This window comes from Coptis chinensis, chromosome 7 (genome assembly GCF_015680905.1).
Source record: "Coptis chinensis isolate HL-2020 chromosome 7, ASM1568090v1, whole genome shotgun sequence".
In the NCBI taxonomy this organism is placed as follows: domain Eukaryota; kingdom Viridiplantae; phylum Streptophyta; class Magnoliopsida; order Ranunculales; family Ranunculaceae; genus Coptis; species Coptis chinensis.
The window spans coordinates 39,152,747-39,168,472 of record NC_141462.1 but is presented as its reverse complement, the minus strand read 5'-3'; the positions used below and the strand labels follow the sequence as shown (position 1 = coordinate 39,168,472).

The following is a 15,726-nucleotide window of genomic DNA, read 5'->3' as shown; positions in this document are numbered from 1 at the left end:
TGTGGGCAGTAATGGCACGTCCATACTACAACAAATCGTCGTGTGCACTCTGCCTCCATGTGTCTCTAACAAATCCTACTTGCTACTCTGTTCATGTTTAACATTTGAGGATTAACAAATGAAGAAAATAATTGTTTCTCAGTACTTGCATATTATTTGTTACAATGTTCAGTATCTATAGACTCGGTAAACAATCGTTGTTAAGAATAACTGATAAACAAACTCCCGACCGGTTCTCTAACAGACTCTAACTGAACTAAATGCTGTACTATGATAAATGGTCACTGTTCTGACTCTGTTCACAATGTGGACTTTTGGCTTAAGATATGGAAGCTTTTTGCTGAAGGCATGACAAACTATAAAATACTTAGCACTGAAACAAACCTAAAAGTAAACATGATCTTTCGAACCCATATGTCCAAATCTAGATCTGACAGATTAGTGTCAAAATATCGGGTCGATAGAGAACTGCAGACCGCAAAAAACTCCCAAACAATGACTACACTACTATTCAATCTTCTACATACAGAATTCTATAATCCAACATCCCAACCACCCATCAACGTGCTTCCAGCCTTTCTACCTATCTCTGTGCCTAATCTGCCTCTTGTTACACTTCCTTCTATCGTATGCATTTTCCAAATTTTATACAACAATACACTTTCGCAGCATGCAAATTTTATTGTATGTACCAAGCTAACCAAAGTATGAGATAGTGACATATCCAATCAAGCTAACATGACCCATGACATCACATGCACATTAACAAATATGTCCAGCGTGTCAAAAGGCTACAGTTCAGACTCAGAAATTCAGATGTTTTGAAAATTCCTAAAGTTGATGATACACATTTCAGCCTTGGCGTGCACAATGATTATCTTCAGTTTGATAATTGATAATTCCTCTAACAATAGAAGATTGATTAGTTTTACTTTACTCATCACTCAGTACAATAAAGAAAGATGACAAAACAATGCATAAACTGAAGCAAGGGAGAAATGCGAATACTAAGGTGCAATCCTTAGCGGATCACGGGGGAAGAGGGAGGTCTTCCGGATGTTGTTGAGTGCGCAAAAGAGCATCACCACACGTTCTAACCCCACGCCGAACCCACCATGTGGAGGGGCACCATACCTGTCATGTGTTATATTAAGAAGTTGAGAACAGCTGCATAAAAATTGCTTACAAAACCTTGCGATAAACAAAACATACCGAGACAGAATTTCATTTCTATCTTTTCCTCATTTTCTTTTCTTTGTTAATGATAAAGATAGAAAAATAGCTCCAGTAAAAATAAAATAAAGGGCATTTGACCATAATTTTTCCAAACCGTGTGTTTGATATTATGCAAAACTGGTTTTCATGTATATGCCCCAACTTAAGAAGTTAAGAGCAAAGTTGGCATTTCAACAGAAGTTGAACAAAACAAGCCCTCTTCTCCTTCATGTTAGTAAAAACCAAACTCCTATACCCTCAACAATTTCTCCATGATGTCCTGCAAACTTTCTCCTCTTTCTAAGAAACATCCATAACTGAGAACCATATATATACAATATTTCCATGCGCTTATAATATCCATAGGACTGTAGTACTTCCTTCCTCACCCTCAGTCCATTTGAAAAGATGATATAGTAGGTCTTTTATAAGGTAAAATGGAGCTTTGAAATGACAGGAAACCAAAACCTTCACCGTTAGACATGGCCGAATGAGATCCATAAAAAGTCTTAGTTTAACACTTTAATTCCATGCTCAGGGTTCACTCAAAATTCATCTGACGCAACCTTGCCCTTAAAACTGTATTAGTTTCTAGAAGAGCAGCACTCTATAAACAAGGATGGATGGATGTACAGAAAACCAAAGAAACTAAACACTCTAGCTCCTCAAGGATCTCTTTTCGCAAGGAGGATCCAAAACAGTTGCACCATATCTCAATCCAGGTCGATACTCCGTTAAGTATACTATCTCGAAGAGCATGAACCAATGGATCCATCAGTGCCACTAACAAAACAAATAATGTTTGGTCATCATTTTTGCCACTAGAATTGGTTAGTGAAGCACATATCTTTCTTGATCATCTCGCCTACACGCTACACATAAGATTTTGTCTGGGAAATATTTGGGGCTTTAGATAGAGCCCATCAAAATTATTCTGAAAAGGAGTTCCCGACAAAACAATATGCTTTTCGGTTTCACGTTTTTAACATTTCCCAGAGCCTTCCAATGATTATGCTTGTTACGTGTATATGACCCTTGAAAAAAATACAAAATTCACAGCAAGCATCTCAAACAACTTATATGACCCTTGCTAAATCTTAGGACGCGCTTGTCCTCACTCGATTAGAGAACCTTCACCATAAGAATCCATTTTTTGCAATGGTTTATCCCCTATTGTACACGAGAAACTCTATCTCCCCTGCCTGAAAAGACCCAAGAGTTCTTTTTTTTTTTTTTTTTTTTAAAAAGTTGTTAAAATCCCAAGAGTTAAAAGATTGTGAAGTGAAATATCAAGCTTCCCCTTCTTCCCAAGTAAGTAGCATACTGGTGGGAGTCACAATGACTGCTCTGCAATACTCGAACACTTCCATGTACGTAATGGTGAAAAAGGTCTTTCCAATTCCAGGGACATGAAATATCACATACCTAACAATGGCATCAGAATGAGGAGTTCTTCAAAATCTCAATATCAATTTCTCCAGCTGTGTTTCCATGAAAACTCAAAACCTTCTGGCTGGTGATGGTACATTCTGTTTCTGATTTGTGGAGATGTGTCCCACACTGTGCCTTTACCACGACCAGCGGACACCTGCAAATCCCCACCAGCATCATGAAAATGAAGATCGTTCCACATTGACAAATCGTTTTTTATTGGCAGAGTTCTTCTTGGGCAATCTTTCATAATGCTCAGTCTTAAGAGGTTATATTACATATTTGATCTCCAAATGTACACAAGAGTAAAATCCGCATTCAATTCCGACTTGGTCGTCAATGACAAAGTCAGGCTTCCCTCTTCCCATAACAGCAAGTTGAAAATATGGTTCCACACTTGGCACATTAGCATCTTCAGAGTCAACAGCTGGGGTGTCAAAGGAGCCAACACCACTGGATGCATCAGCAAAATAAAATTCAGACCAATAACATTATAAAGTTTTTTTCTTTTTCTTTTTTGATACATTATAAGGCCTTTTTCTTCTTCTGATTTCTCCACACGCTTGCACACTTCAACACCGTAATTGAACTTATACACAATTTGTGTTTTGCCATCATTTGGTAAAGCTGATTCTTCATATGACGATTTCCATCCTTCTCCCAAATTGTTTTCAGAAAGAAATTGAAGAGGGATTTAGCTGGCGTAACACCTAAAGACTGTACTTGTTCCTTGCCCCCTACTTCATCAGCACCATCTTCACCTTTATTTTATTATCTTCATCACTGTCATAAATCATAATCCTTATTAATTCTCTTCATCATCAGCTTCAACATATTCATCAAAATCCTTATCATTAGCATCAGTCGCTACATTCTTTCCTCTCAAAAACAATCTCTTTTCCAACTCAGCAGTTATTGCCTCCTTCTCTTTCTTCTTTCACTCTTGCCCATCAGTAACTGCAGTCTTTCCTCTATCTGGACATCTCTTTTTCTATTCTCGATTTCTTTCATTGACAAGGATGTTTGAGAATTTCGTGACTACATATTCATATCTTGATCTTTGCAATACAACTAAAACCCAGCCTGAAATCTCTTTTTCTTGTGGAACCGAACAAAATGAAACGGAACGAAAAAATTTAGTCAAAACTGCATCACAAGGATTAGTCGAAATGATCTTCCCTTTTCTCTAATTTGATAACCCAACACCCAAGTATAATAGAATCTAAGTCCAGGTGGTATTTCAGGAGCTCAAGGGACTTGAAACAAAGGATCTTTTACTGACATCCAAGTAGGCAAGTATGACTGTTGTGTGTCAATGATTGTGGACTGTGGAGTGATGAATGGTTTCAAGTCAGTGGTGATGTGATTAACAGATCTCAATCGACTTTGTTATAAACTTATCAGAATAGATATTTTCCTAGGTTATTGGCTAGTTTTCAGGCAGTTTTAGCCTTTGAGGACCAGAAGGCAAACGTCTCAATACCCTTGAAAGGAGCATATCACTTGGATAATATGTTCAGACTGGAAAATCTATTTCTTATCAAAAGCATATTAAGTTCAAACTGGAATATCTCTTTGTTATTATAAAGCAAGTAACTGTTGCTAAGACAATGGTCCAACACTGATTATCCACTTGCAGGCATATCATGTTGCAAGGCTAAGTCACAATTCAACAGTGTGCCTTTAAAAACCATAAGCCCTTTGTGTTACATATCGTTTGACTAGTAAAGAATGTGTTTCCAATTAACTGAAACTAGAACAAATTAGCACAGAGGAGCAGAAGAAGCGTACCTAAATGCATCGATGTACGTTGATATCGTTTTGACATCAATATTACATGCTTTTGCACGAGCTTCCAAAAACTCAGGTACATGTACACGCTGAGCACCAGAGATAATCTCCTCACCTTCACAAAAAAAGAAAATAAATAAGCCACCATAAGTTTAAGTTAAAGCATGAACTTTCCAAGAAACGTTTCAAGTCTCTTTTTTTCCAATATAAAAAATGGATGTCTCTTTTCTTCTTTCTTATTGATAAAATTAACTTTCACAATCTTATCACTTTTGTAAGAAAAAGAAGAAGAAGGTTATATGGATCCGGATCACTAAAATTTGAGCACAAATTTCATATTGTTATAATCTCAAAAGTAAAACTGTCATTAGTCATTACTTTCTTGTGTAGGCCTGCTTTGGCTAAGCAACACCATTTGAAAGGTAATTAATAAGAGTAGAAGAGATCATATTGACATGGCTAGACACAGTCTGACTCTATGGTAGGGAGATCATATCCACAAAAAACCAGACATTATTTCCTTGCATATGTACAGTGTACACTTTTAGGATGTGATTTCCATCTGGGATGTTTATTTGGATGTTGCCTTCTCAATGAACATGCTTGACTCAGCCTCCACTAAAAGAGGACATCAGTTCCTTGTGTATTTTCAAGTATGAATTTTTTGTGATTAATGTCCTTGTTGGAAGGGTGAAAACAATCATTCGTTACTAAAACATATCCACTCTATGCTCTAGCATATAGAATAGCAAATAAGTTGAAAAAACTGGTAAAAATTGGAAATTTCCTAGAGATCTCACTATTGAGAAATCAGGGAAGCTTTAAAAACCAATTCGCCATGCCAACACAATAAAGTAAGTTAGGATAAGAAACTGTATTGATAAGGAACTGGACAAGAAATAGCACTTTTTCAATCGAAAGGGTTGTGTAGAGTCTGTCGTCTGCAAAATGACAAGAATTGTTACCTCGAATGAAGACATCAAAGGAATTACTATACGCCGGATCGTCATAGGAAGGCATAGTGTAAAATGGTCTAACAGCCAAAGGATACTGATGAAGAATATAAAACTCAGTGCCATACCTAAAGTTTCAAACAAAGTTGTGTTAGTCGTGAATAACGATATATAAGAACGTTCTTTCAAAAAACCTGTACAACTCACTTCTCCAAAACCAGCTGGCCCAATTTTCTCTCTGTCTCAGTGTTCAAATCGCCCAAAGGGTTGACGTCTACACCAGCTTCCTGTAGAGAAGGGGGTCACAACAACTAAAAATAAAACACTATTACAACAAAAACAAGAACCACTTTTAATAATTCAACACCTTTAAATTCCAATAACAAAATTGGCTTTGTTGGATTTTTTTTTTTTTTTTTTTTAATAATTCAGTTATATATAAGTACACTTACATCTACACGGCATAAATGCATAAAACTGGGTTGGCCTATTTGCTACTTTTAATAGAGTGCTGCAGATGTTAAGAATTTGCTACTACAAGATTGCTCATGTATTAGTTTTCAAGTTCTGTTATCCTTTCTTTTTACACATTAGGTGTTAACTAGATCTGTTGCAGACTACTAACAGAAAAAGAAAAGAAAATCCTGGTATTTGTACCTTTAGCATTTGAACACCTTCTTTGAAGGTAACGTCGCAATGTCCTTCGCAAGTACTGCAAATTCAAGAACACTGTCAGCATGTTACGCTAAAAGAAATATTATATATCAACGAGTAGACTCAAATAACATAAGCAATCTACCTTTAGAGGTTCAAAGGGATACTGTTTTCGGATTGCCTCGAGATCCGTTTCACATTTCTCATTCAAACTGTCAAATATTTCAACAAATAAGGCATCCACAATGTCCATCACCTGGATAAACAAGGTCGGGTCATCAGCAACGTGTTGATAATATAAATCAACTACTACAGATTTTTGCACCAAAAAAAAAATCTGGAAAAAATAGAGGGGCTTCAGACCTCAGAATAGTGTTCGTCAATCTCCATTTCAACATCAAGACCAGTGAATTCACACAGATGCCTGTGCGTAAATGAATCCTCTGCTCTAAAAACAGGGCCAACCTCAAAAACACGATTAAAATCGCCACAAATTGCCATTTGCTTGTGAAGCTGAGGCGATTGTGCAAGGCAAGCAGGCTGGCCTTTGTAGTCAAGCCTGAAAACAGCTGAACCGCCTTCACTTGATCCTGCTATGAGTTTGGGTGTATGGATTTCAACAAACTCTTTGGATAGCAGGAATTGCCTAAATATATTTCCAACTTGAGACTGAACACGAAAAATCCCCTGATTAGCAGGTGTGCGAATATCAAGCACTCTATAGTTCAAACGCGTGTCCTGATTCACACGAACTAGCTGCTCCCCAGCCTGTAGAGCATTCTCAATATCCACCTCACTCCTCGCAGCATCCTCAATATTAATAGGTAAATTCGACACAGATTTATTAATACAATATATCTTCCTCACTTGAACCTCGACCTATACATTAAACAAATACCATATCAAATTTCTATAAACAACAACAACAACAACAAATAAAAAAAAAAAAAAAAAAAAAAATTAACCGCCCATACCTGTTGTGTCGCACCTTTGATGGGCTGACTAGGAACAGAAACAATCCCAACAACATCAACAAAACTCTCTTTATTCAACCCAGAAGCAAACTTAACCATCTGTCTACTAACAACCCCATCCGCCACAGTCAAAACACACTGAACAGTAAATCCCATCCGTCCTCGTAAGACAATGAAGGAAATATTCTTCCCAACGGGACGCGTAGCTTGTACGCGTCCTCGTATTAAAACTTCTTGGTTGTTTAATTCTTCGTTTAAGGACCCGACTGGGGTCCACTTTTTACCCATGTCTGGTAATGAGATGTCTCCGTAGTTTGTGGAGAGTGGGTCTTCGGTAATAGATAATGAAGCGGCGGCTGAAGTAGCGGCGGATTCATCCTGGCGTTTTTTTTTCTCTTCTTTAATTTTCTCTTTTTTGAGTTGTTTTTTGCTGAGTGTGTCGAGCGGAGGTGGTGTCGACATTGTGTAGAGAGTGAATGAGAGAATCAGGGTTTTCGTGATGGGGACGACGAAATTATATATAATGGGTTGGATTGGGCCGGGCTGAGGACTAACATTGGTAAACAAACCGTGTAATTTTATAGTGTCATATTGTCAAATTTACATATGACAAGTATGCAAAATGTGTTACGGCATCGAGGTTTTTTTTTTCCTGAAGTTTTGTATAATTCTTTTGGATTCTATTTGTAATTACATAGGGGAGGCACATCTAATTTAATATAAGGAATAATTATGTTATTTAAGTGACATTAGAGAGTTTTTTTCTAAATTATTAATAAAAGAGGGCTTGTTCTAAATTCAGGAAAAAAAATGGAAAATAATTATATAATTTAAGTTAGGGGGGTTCTTTTAAATTATTAAGAAAGGGAGGTTTCTAATTTTTGTGAGGGAGGTGTTTATAAATTGAATAAATAGGGAGATTTCAATTTGCCTACTTGATAGTGGAGAGTGGGTTTCTCAAAACCCGGCTATCATATAGTGTAGATATATATGAATATGAAGACAGTTTTTTTTTTTTTGAAATATTTATAGGGTTGAGGCAGTCCCACACCGGTTACATAGAAGGACCCTAGCCCGAAGGCTCATCAACCCCAAAGAGCACCTAGCCCAAAGGCTCTCGCCGATGTGCCATTTTTTAGTAGATCCCACCGTCTCCACTTTGTCTATAAAGACTTGCTTTTGCTCCTTGGTCCACCTATCATAGCAGCACTCTTGTCACTAACCCAAAAACTCACTTGGCCCAAAAGGGGGCCCATCATATAATTATACAAGAAAGAAATCACAACCAATATTTGGTGGGATTCGAACTTGCAACCTTTCCCATGAGGAGAGGGGTACACAACTTCAAATTTACATATTATGACAAATTAAATATGTATATTTTAATATATATTATATATGATGGGTCGGTTAGAGTTGGGTTTGGGACTAAACCGACGACTAAATCAACCCTATCGATTTTCACATATATTTAACCGAACCAAATCAATTAATAAACATAACTGACCTGAAACCAACCGGTTCGATTCAGTTTTGTCGGTTCGGCCGATTTTATACACACACCGAATTTGAGCACTTGTGATAGAAATCTCCATGTTTTTTTGTTTTTTTTTCAATGTCATTTGCACTCAAGTAAGGTAATTTTATTAGTGAGAAAATAATGATACAGAGAGTGGGCAGAGGCCTTGACATCTTCATTCTACACATTTAGGTAAACATAATAAAGTAAGTTCTATATGGGCATTCAAAAAATCAGGCCTAGTGCAACTCCAGAGGATTGCATCTTTAGCCAATTGTGAGCATTTTTTTTTTGTTGCGTCAGTTGCAAAGTTCACTTCTTTGAAAATGTGTGTGATACGCACCTCTTGAAATTGTTTGTGTGCCCGTCTCCATCTTTGTCTCCATCGCCAAGGCTCTTTGTTCCCATTAAATGCAAGAACATTCGCACTAGAATCAGATTCAATTATATCCATATCCTCGTCCATCTTTGGCATACTGTAATTTTCCGCAGCAAGAACAATGGCAATACATACACTTTGCCTCATAGTTCATCACAACCCCCAACCCCAATGGGTAAGACACAAACAACTATGTTTTCGCTATTTCGACAAACTAGTCCACTACCTCTGATCTCAGGATTAAAATCATCAGTATTGACTTTCACAATATCCTCATCAGGCGGTATCCAAGACACCTATTTAATGCATTCAATTGGTCTGGCTTGACAACAAACATTAAGTTTGTGAAGAAAAACCAGCTCATTTGAATCATTTCTTATGAAGTTTTTCTAAAGCATATACTAGCTAGGCCAATGCTTCTCAAAATAAGCTTCTTCATCAAGTGGATGTTAATAGTAACATATTGAAAAGTGTATTTATTTCTGACCTTCCAAATCTAGACAATAACATGTTTAGTACGACAACTTACCAGAGATCTTGAACCAAAGAGCTTCTAGTCTTAGTTGTATCCATCATGCTCCTGAATTTGTAATCATAACTTGACACCTAAAATAAGTCAACAAGCAACCAGTCCCAAAGAATTCTAACTGCGATGCAATTCCAGAAGATGTGATTAGTTGTTTCCTTTTGTTGTTTGCACATTTTACACTTGGACGCCAGCTGCACCTATCTTATTTGTACCTTGTCATTGGTAGGAATTGCCATGTGCATGATTCCCCAAGCAAGACCTGATGGCCTTGGATGCATGTAGCTTGCCCAAATGTGCTCATGCCAAGTTATTTTAGGTTCTTTTTTCCTTATAGACTCGAAAGCCAAACTTACTGATCAAAAGGTTCCTTCTATGTTAGGCTTCCAGATTTTAGCATCGTGCTCCTCACCATTTGGCAATTGTAGATTGGAAAGGTCCATGATAAGCACCCAAAACTATAGTTTTAACCCCTTAATAATATTACATTTAGGCCAATTATGTTTATAATAAATAAGAGTTAGTATTGTTTACGTGTTTTTATGTATTTCAGGTCTTCAAGCTGTTTATGTGCTTAAATACGTCATTTTGCATGGAAAACGAGTCAAAATGATTGCTAGAAGAGTTCTATGTTTAAAGCCTAAAAATCAAGAAGAAAAAACATTTTCAAGCCCAGTCAAAGTTAATTCGAGTAGAAAAAAAGACAAAAAACCATTAGAACTTCAAAAGAGCGTATCTTTATACTCGGACCTCGGAATTGGGCCTACTTTATGTCAAAACGACCGGCTCAGAATAAAATTTCCAATGGAGTCGGCCTTGCCCTAATCAAAGCTGTAAAAATAGACAAAAAGGGTAATGGAGTAATTTCCAGTAGCAATGGCTCCTTAGACTTAACCTAATGGACTTTGGGCTTATATTAAAGGCCCAAAGTCCCTTTTGGCTTTTTTGGCCTATGCACAAAAATGTAACCCTAATCCTCTCTTATATAAAGAGGATTAATGCAAAATTTAAACTCTCTCCCTCATTAGTTTAGTTTTAACTAGGTCTCTCTCTCTCCCCTTTTTTAGTTTAGTATAGTTTAGGGTTAGGGTTTGTAGCCTCCATTAAAACCTCTCAATAAAAGCTTAGTTTTTCAATTCAATTTAATTCTCTTTACTTTAATGTATTTAATTTATTATTTAAGTAGTTTCAATCCAATGACATAAGGCTAAAACCATCATTAGAGGGGGTTAATGAAGCCACGTGAGGATGATTAATTAATTACAATGGTTGTTGTTTAGAATAACGTTCAAGTTTGATTCTCATGATTGTTTAGAGATAAAAATCATAAGAGTTGAACTAGAGATTACCCATCAAAGAGATTTGTGGGGGTGCTAATCTCTCATGCTATTGAATCCATGATTAAAGATAACTTGGTATTCACTAGGGATAAAAAAAAGTGATTGGATGACTAAACTAATAGCCAATCGAATCACGTGGTAGATTACCCCTCTCTATATCTTTCTCTCATCAATTTAATTCACCGTTTTAGCATAATAATTTATTGTTTTCATAGCCTAAGATTACTCTCTCATTAGTGAATTAGTTAATTTAGTCTAGATTCGCATTCATGTACGTGCAACACAAGAGTGGATCGAACACGATTACTCATATATATCAACATATTTAGAGAGTATTATTATTGATTGATAGTATGCCTTTAATTTTTTTACACATACCAAACTTCACTTATTAAATGGCGCCGCTGGTCATCTTGTTTGTTTACGTATCGCTTAATTAGATTGAAAAAACTGTTTTTACTATTCTCAAAACAAAACACTGATTTTACTGGTTGTATTTTTTCAAAATATTTATGTTGCTTTCTGAGTGCATACGAGTTGCGAATCCAACTCCTTGCACCCCCGTGACCTGACACTAAAAAATTCAGCCTCCTATTTTTACTTGAGAGCGTGCCCGCGCCCTCATTTTGCCCTTCCATAGCGCGCCCCGCTCCCTCTACCCTTGACGCGACCCGCGCCTTATTTGCCCTATTCATAGGCGCGCCCTAGTTTAAATAAAATAATTTAATTTTTTTTTTCAGTTAGTGCAATATTACTTCACGAGTACAGTACAATACTCGTATGCCCACCCACGCCATTATTTCATAACTAATTTTTCATACTATATGGTGTCTAGAAAACTTAAAGAATTGGGGTTATCCAATTAAGGAACGTGCACACACGGACAACTTCCCTCAATTCTTAAATGGCATGTCCGTTGGTTTGAAAAGTTTTTAAATAGTAACATTAGTAAGCCCACCCACTACCAAAGCCCGTTTCACCACCTGACTATTGCCCTTGACATCTAAGCCTAACACAAAGCCCACAGTAAAAAGCCTTACCTTAATTCTTAAACTCTTGGACTAATGATAAGAGCCCAAAACTGTAGTTTTAACCCTTTAACAATATTACTTTTAGACCAATTATGTGATTAATAAGTAAAAGTTAATACTGTTATCGTGCTCTTGTATATTTCAGGCATTGGAGTCAAATATGTGTAGAAATGTGTTCTTTTTGCGAGATAAAGGAGCAAAGATTGGTTGCTAAGAAGTTCTACGACTAAAGGCCAAGATTCAAGGAGAAAAAACCTTTTTAAAGCACGGTCCAAGCTAAAAAGTTAAAGTCAACGCGGGCAGAAATAGCACATAAAAGTCAGCAGAACTTCCGCAGGCTGTATCCTTGGACTCAGACCTCAGAATTGGGCCTACCATATGTCAAAACGACCGACTCGGAATGAGCTTTCTAATGGTCCAAGATTTGACCTAATCAGAGGAGCAAAAGTGGACGAAAAAGTTGTTTAAGTCATTTCCAGCTGAAAACCTCTTTGTGGACTGAAGTAATAAGGTTTTGGGCTCGATTTTTCGGCCCAAAACATGGCTCCTAAGCCCATGAAAGAAATTGTGGATCTAGCCTCTTCTATATAAAGAGGACTAAGGCTTAGCTCTTAAATAACTTAGTTTTATAATTCAATACTTAGTTAGTCTTAATTTTATAGTTAGTTATCCATAAACTTAGTTCTAAATCAGTTTTAATTTAGTTTTTGAATCATTATACTCTCTTTCAATTAGATTAACAAAGTAATTGTTATTCTTTCAATAATGTCTTGTTCTTATTATTCTTATTCCAGAAATGATAGTTTGATGAATCAAGGCTAAAACCTCCATTATAGGGGTTTGAGGAAGCCTTGATGAAAACTTGATTGTCTTAGTATAGATGTAGTTGTGATGATCTATTCCACTCTAGAAAGTAATTGGTTCACCATAAGAATGGGTTTAATTGCTTCACATACTAATTGTTAGTTGGTAGAGATTGCCATGAACAATTAGGGATTAGAAAGACCTAATTGTTATGTGAAAACATTACGATTCGGATTACAACTATTCTATGCTAGTTTATTAAGTCGAAATGTTTACATCTAAACGTGCTAGGAGTGGAATGAATTCTCTACTCCAAATATTGCATTGATAATAAGAGTAGAAACTTTGATATTAAGCAGTAAGTAGTCTTAGTTTTACTTATTCTTGAGTTTAATTAATTAAGAGTAGGTAAAACTATTGTTTTACGTATTATCAACTAATAAGGTTAAAATTTTTACAAGGACTTCACAATCCACATCTTGGACCCGTACCAGTACTCGTATAAGTATTCAAGTAGAAAAAGACGTGCTTCAAGGCTGTTGAAGACGCTATTTATACACGTAGCAAGGACGCTATAGGTAACACCTCTTTACATCCTCAAATCCATTATAAGAGGATTATATTTCTAGTAATAATCAGGCTATTTTTGCATACTCATTAGGTCCATTGCATATTATACTTAAAATTTGTATGAGATTAATATCTAGTACGCATAAACTTGCCTTGTTAGTTTATCATTGACGCAAAAACATATGCCTATCTAGAAATTCACACATCACCACACACATACCACCTACACCCACTACCACTACATCTATAACAATGGGTGAAGAAGTAGGAGAGAGACCCCTCTCTGATTTTTACAAGGCTTTGAACGATGGACCTGACTCCTGCATAGTTCTTGCAAATACAACAGGAGATTTTAGAATCCCCCCTAATATATTTAACTTACTACCTATTTTTCATGGGTTAGACCATGAGAAACCCTATCACCACTTACGTAGGATACAACAACAAATACTAACCACCTTCCATCATCCTAAAGTAGGTCATGGACAAATAAAAATTAGGGTGTTTCCTTTCACCCTAGCTGACAAAGCGACTGATTGGTTAACCGCACAAAAACCGAACTCTGTGGACATATGGGAGAAACTAGTTGGGTTATTCATGGAACAATTCTACCCACCACATAAGACCGATGAAATGCTTCAAAAGATCCATTTCTTCTGCCAAAACCCTCATGAATCTTTTTTAGAGGCTTGGAGTCATTTTACGGATCTCCTAATCGAATGTCCCCACCACAACCTCCAGAAAGACACTTATTCGTGCTTTATTCAAGGGTCTTTCACAATACCACAAGGAGACTCTAGACATCATGAACGGAGGAAATTTCTTAAGTAAAAGCGCATATGATGGGTATATCTTCTTAGAAGATCAATTAACTAAGAGAAGCAATTGGGGAGGTAGTGAGTACTCCCGTTCCAATACTTGTTCATCAACAGCTAAGGCAACCAACATAGTTGAGGCTACACCCAACCCTGAGTTAATATCTCTCATTGAATCTCTTGCTCGAAAGGTCGATGCCCTCTCTGTTAACAAACAAGAACCGCAACCCAATCCGGTCATGAACATAAATAGTAGTCCATGTAATGTCTGTTTTAATCCCAACCATACCAGTTCCTTTTGTCTCTAACTTTATGGTTCACCTCCACCACAACTCATAGATAATTACGCTTTCACTAACCCTAACACACAATGGAGGCAGAACACTAATTATAATCAACAACAACAACCTACACCTCCAAGTTTTAATTATCAAAATGTTAGGCCTACTACAAACTTCAACTAATTTAACCAACATCTAGGACAAGGAGATTTAGGTGATCAGAATAGAAGTTTAGTGCACGTACCTCAGTAATATCAAAATCATAACATAAACACTCAACAAACCTTAGTCTCAGTCACCCCTCCTATTACTGCACAACCGGTTAACCCATCAAAATATGACTTCTTACTAACCATGATACAAAACCAACAACAACAAACTAATATGATGCAGGTATTGTGCCAAAAGGTACTTGATATGTCTCCTAACCATTATAATAACCAACAAGGCGTGTTTCCTGGTCAAGCAGTGCCTAATCCTAAGTTAACAAATACTACCTTCGAAGTAAACAATATTCAATGTAATGGTAATATAACCTCAGGTGAACTACAGGCAATTACTGCTGTAAGGGGGATTTCCCATCATTGAACAAATAACACGTGCATAGAAAATAACCTAAGACTATAGATGTCCAAAATGAGACGAGGACCATCGGATTAGTTCGGTGAAAAGTGATCTCGTGCTTAGTACGAGTGTTTAGTGGACATGTGCTAGGCACGTGTCTGACCGCCTCTTAGTATGACAGCTCTCCAAGTCGTTAGGAACTGATATAGACAGTTCCTGAATAGAAGGAAACTGAAGATGGTGATCTCTGATGATAAGGAAGGAATCGTGATGACATATCTTAGGAGTTACCTTTTAGATATAATCTTTCTATACATGATGGAACATTATGATCAATAAGGAAACTTACCTCTCATAAGATATGGTCTAGATTCAAACTTCCATAAGGAGAGGAATCCTAATAGGAAGGTAGAGTCCATAGATGGAAGGGAACTCACAAGCGGTGAGGACAGTCCTAACCCTAGGACTCTCGTAGCTCTTCCTATATAAGCCAGAGAGATTCGCTCTTAGGAACTGCGCAAAATAAGGTTTGATTCTCCTAAATAAACAAGGAGATATGGAGGCAGCCACCAGGCGGTTCAACCTTGAACTCATAATCATCTCATCCCTTCTCCACTCAAACTTGAAAACTCCCCTACATCTTTTGGCGCCGTCTGTGGGGATTAAAGCAGGTAAACATTTGTTCTAAATGACTGATTTAGTTTAAAAACTCTTACCATTGTGATGGCAGGAGTAAAGAAAACAAAGGGTGGCGCAACCACACACAGCGTCACTGTGAGAGAAGAAGAGCACGAGATACCTGAGGGGGGGGGGGAGAATGTTGGTCACCACGATGTGAGTAATCCCTTCCAAAGACTTATGACCAACACCGATAGACCA

The 15,726-nt window shown here is 37.0% G+C and overlaps 1 protein-coding gene across 1 annotated transcript; it reads right to left on the bottom strand.

The window, feature by feature from the left end:
* Positions 1-801: 801 nt before the first annotated feature.
* LOC147487469 (aspartate--tRNA ligase 2, cytoplasmic-like) lies at positions 802-7,529 on the bottom strand. Its single transcript, XM_086575245.1, is given in 9 exon segments — positions 802-1,134; positions 4,438-4,552; positions 5,403-5,518; positions 5,598-5,677; positions 6,048-6,080; positions 6,082-6,102; positions 6,190-6,300; positions 6,408-6,923; positions 7,019-7,529. Coding segments are annotated over 9 exon segments (1,581 nt in total). The 5' UTR covers positions 7,481-7,529; the 3' UTR covers positions 802-1,007.
* Between the last annotated feature and the right edge of the window lie 8,197 nt (positions 7,530-15,726).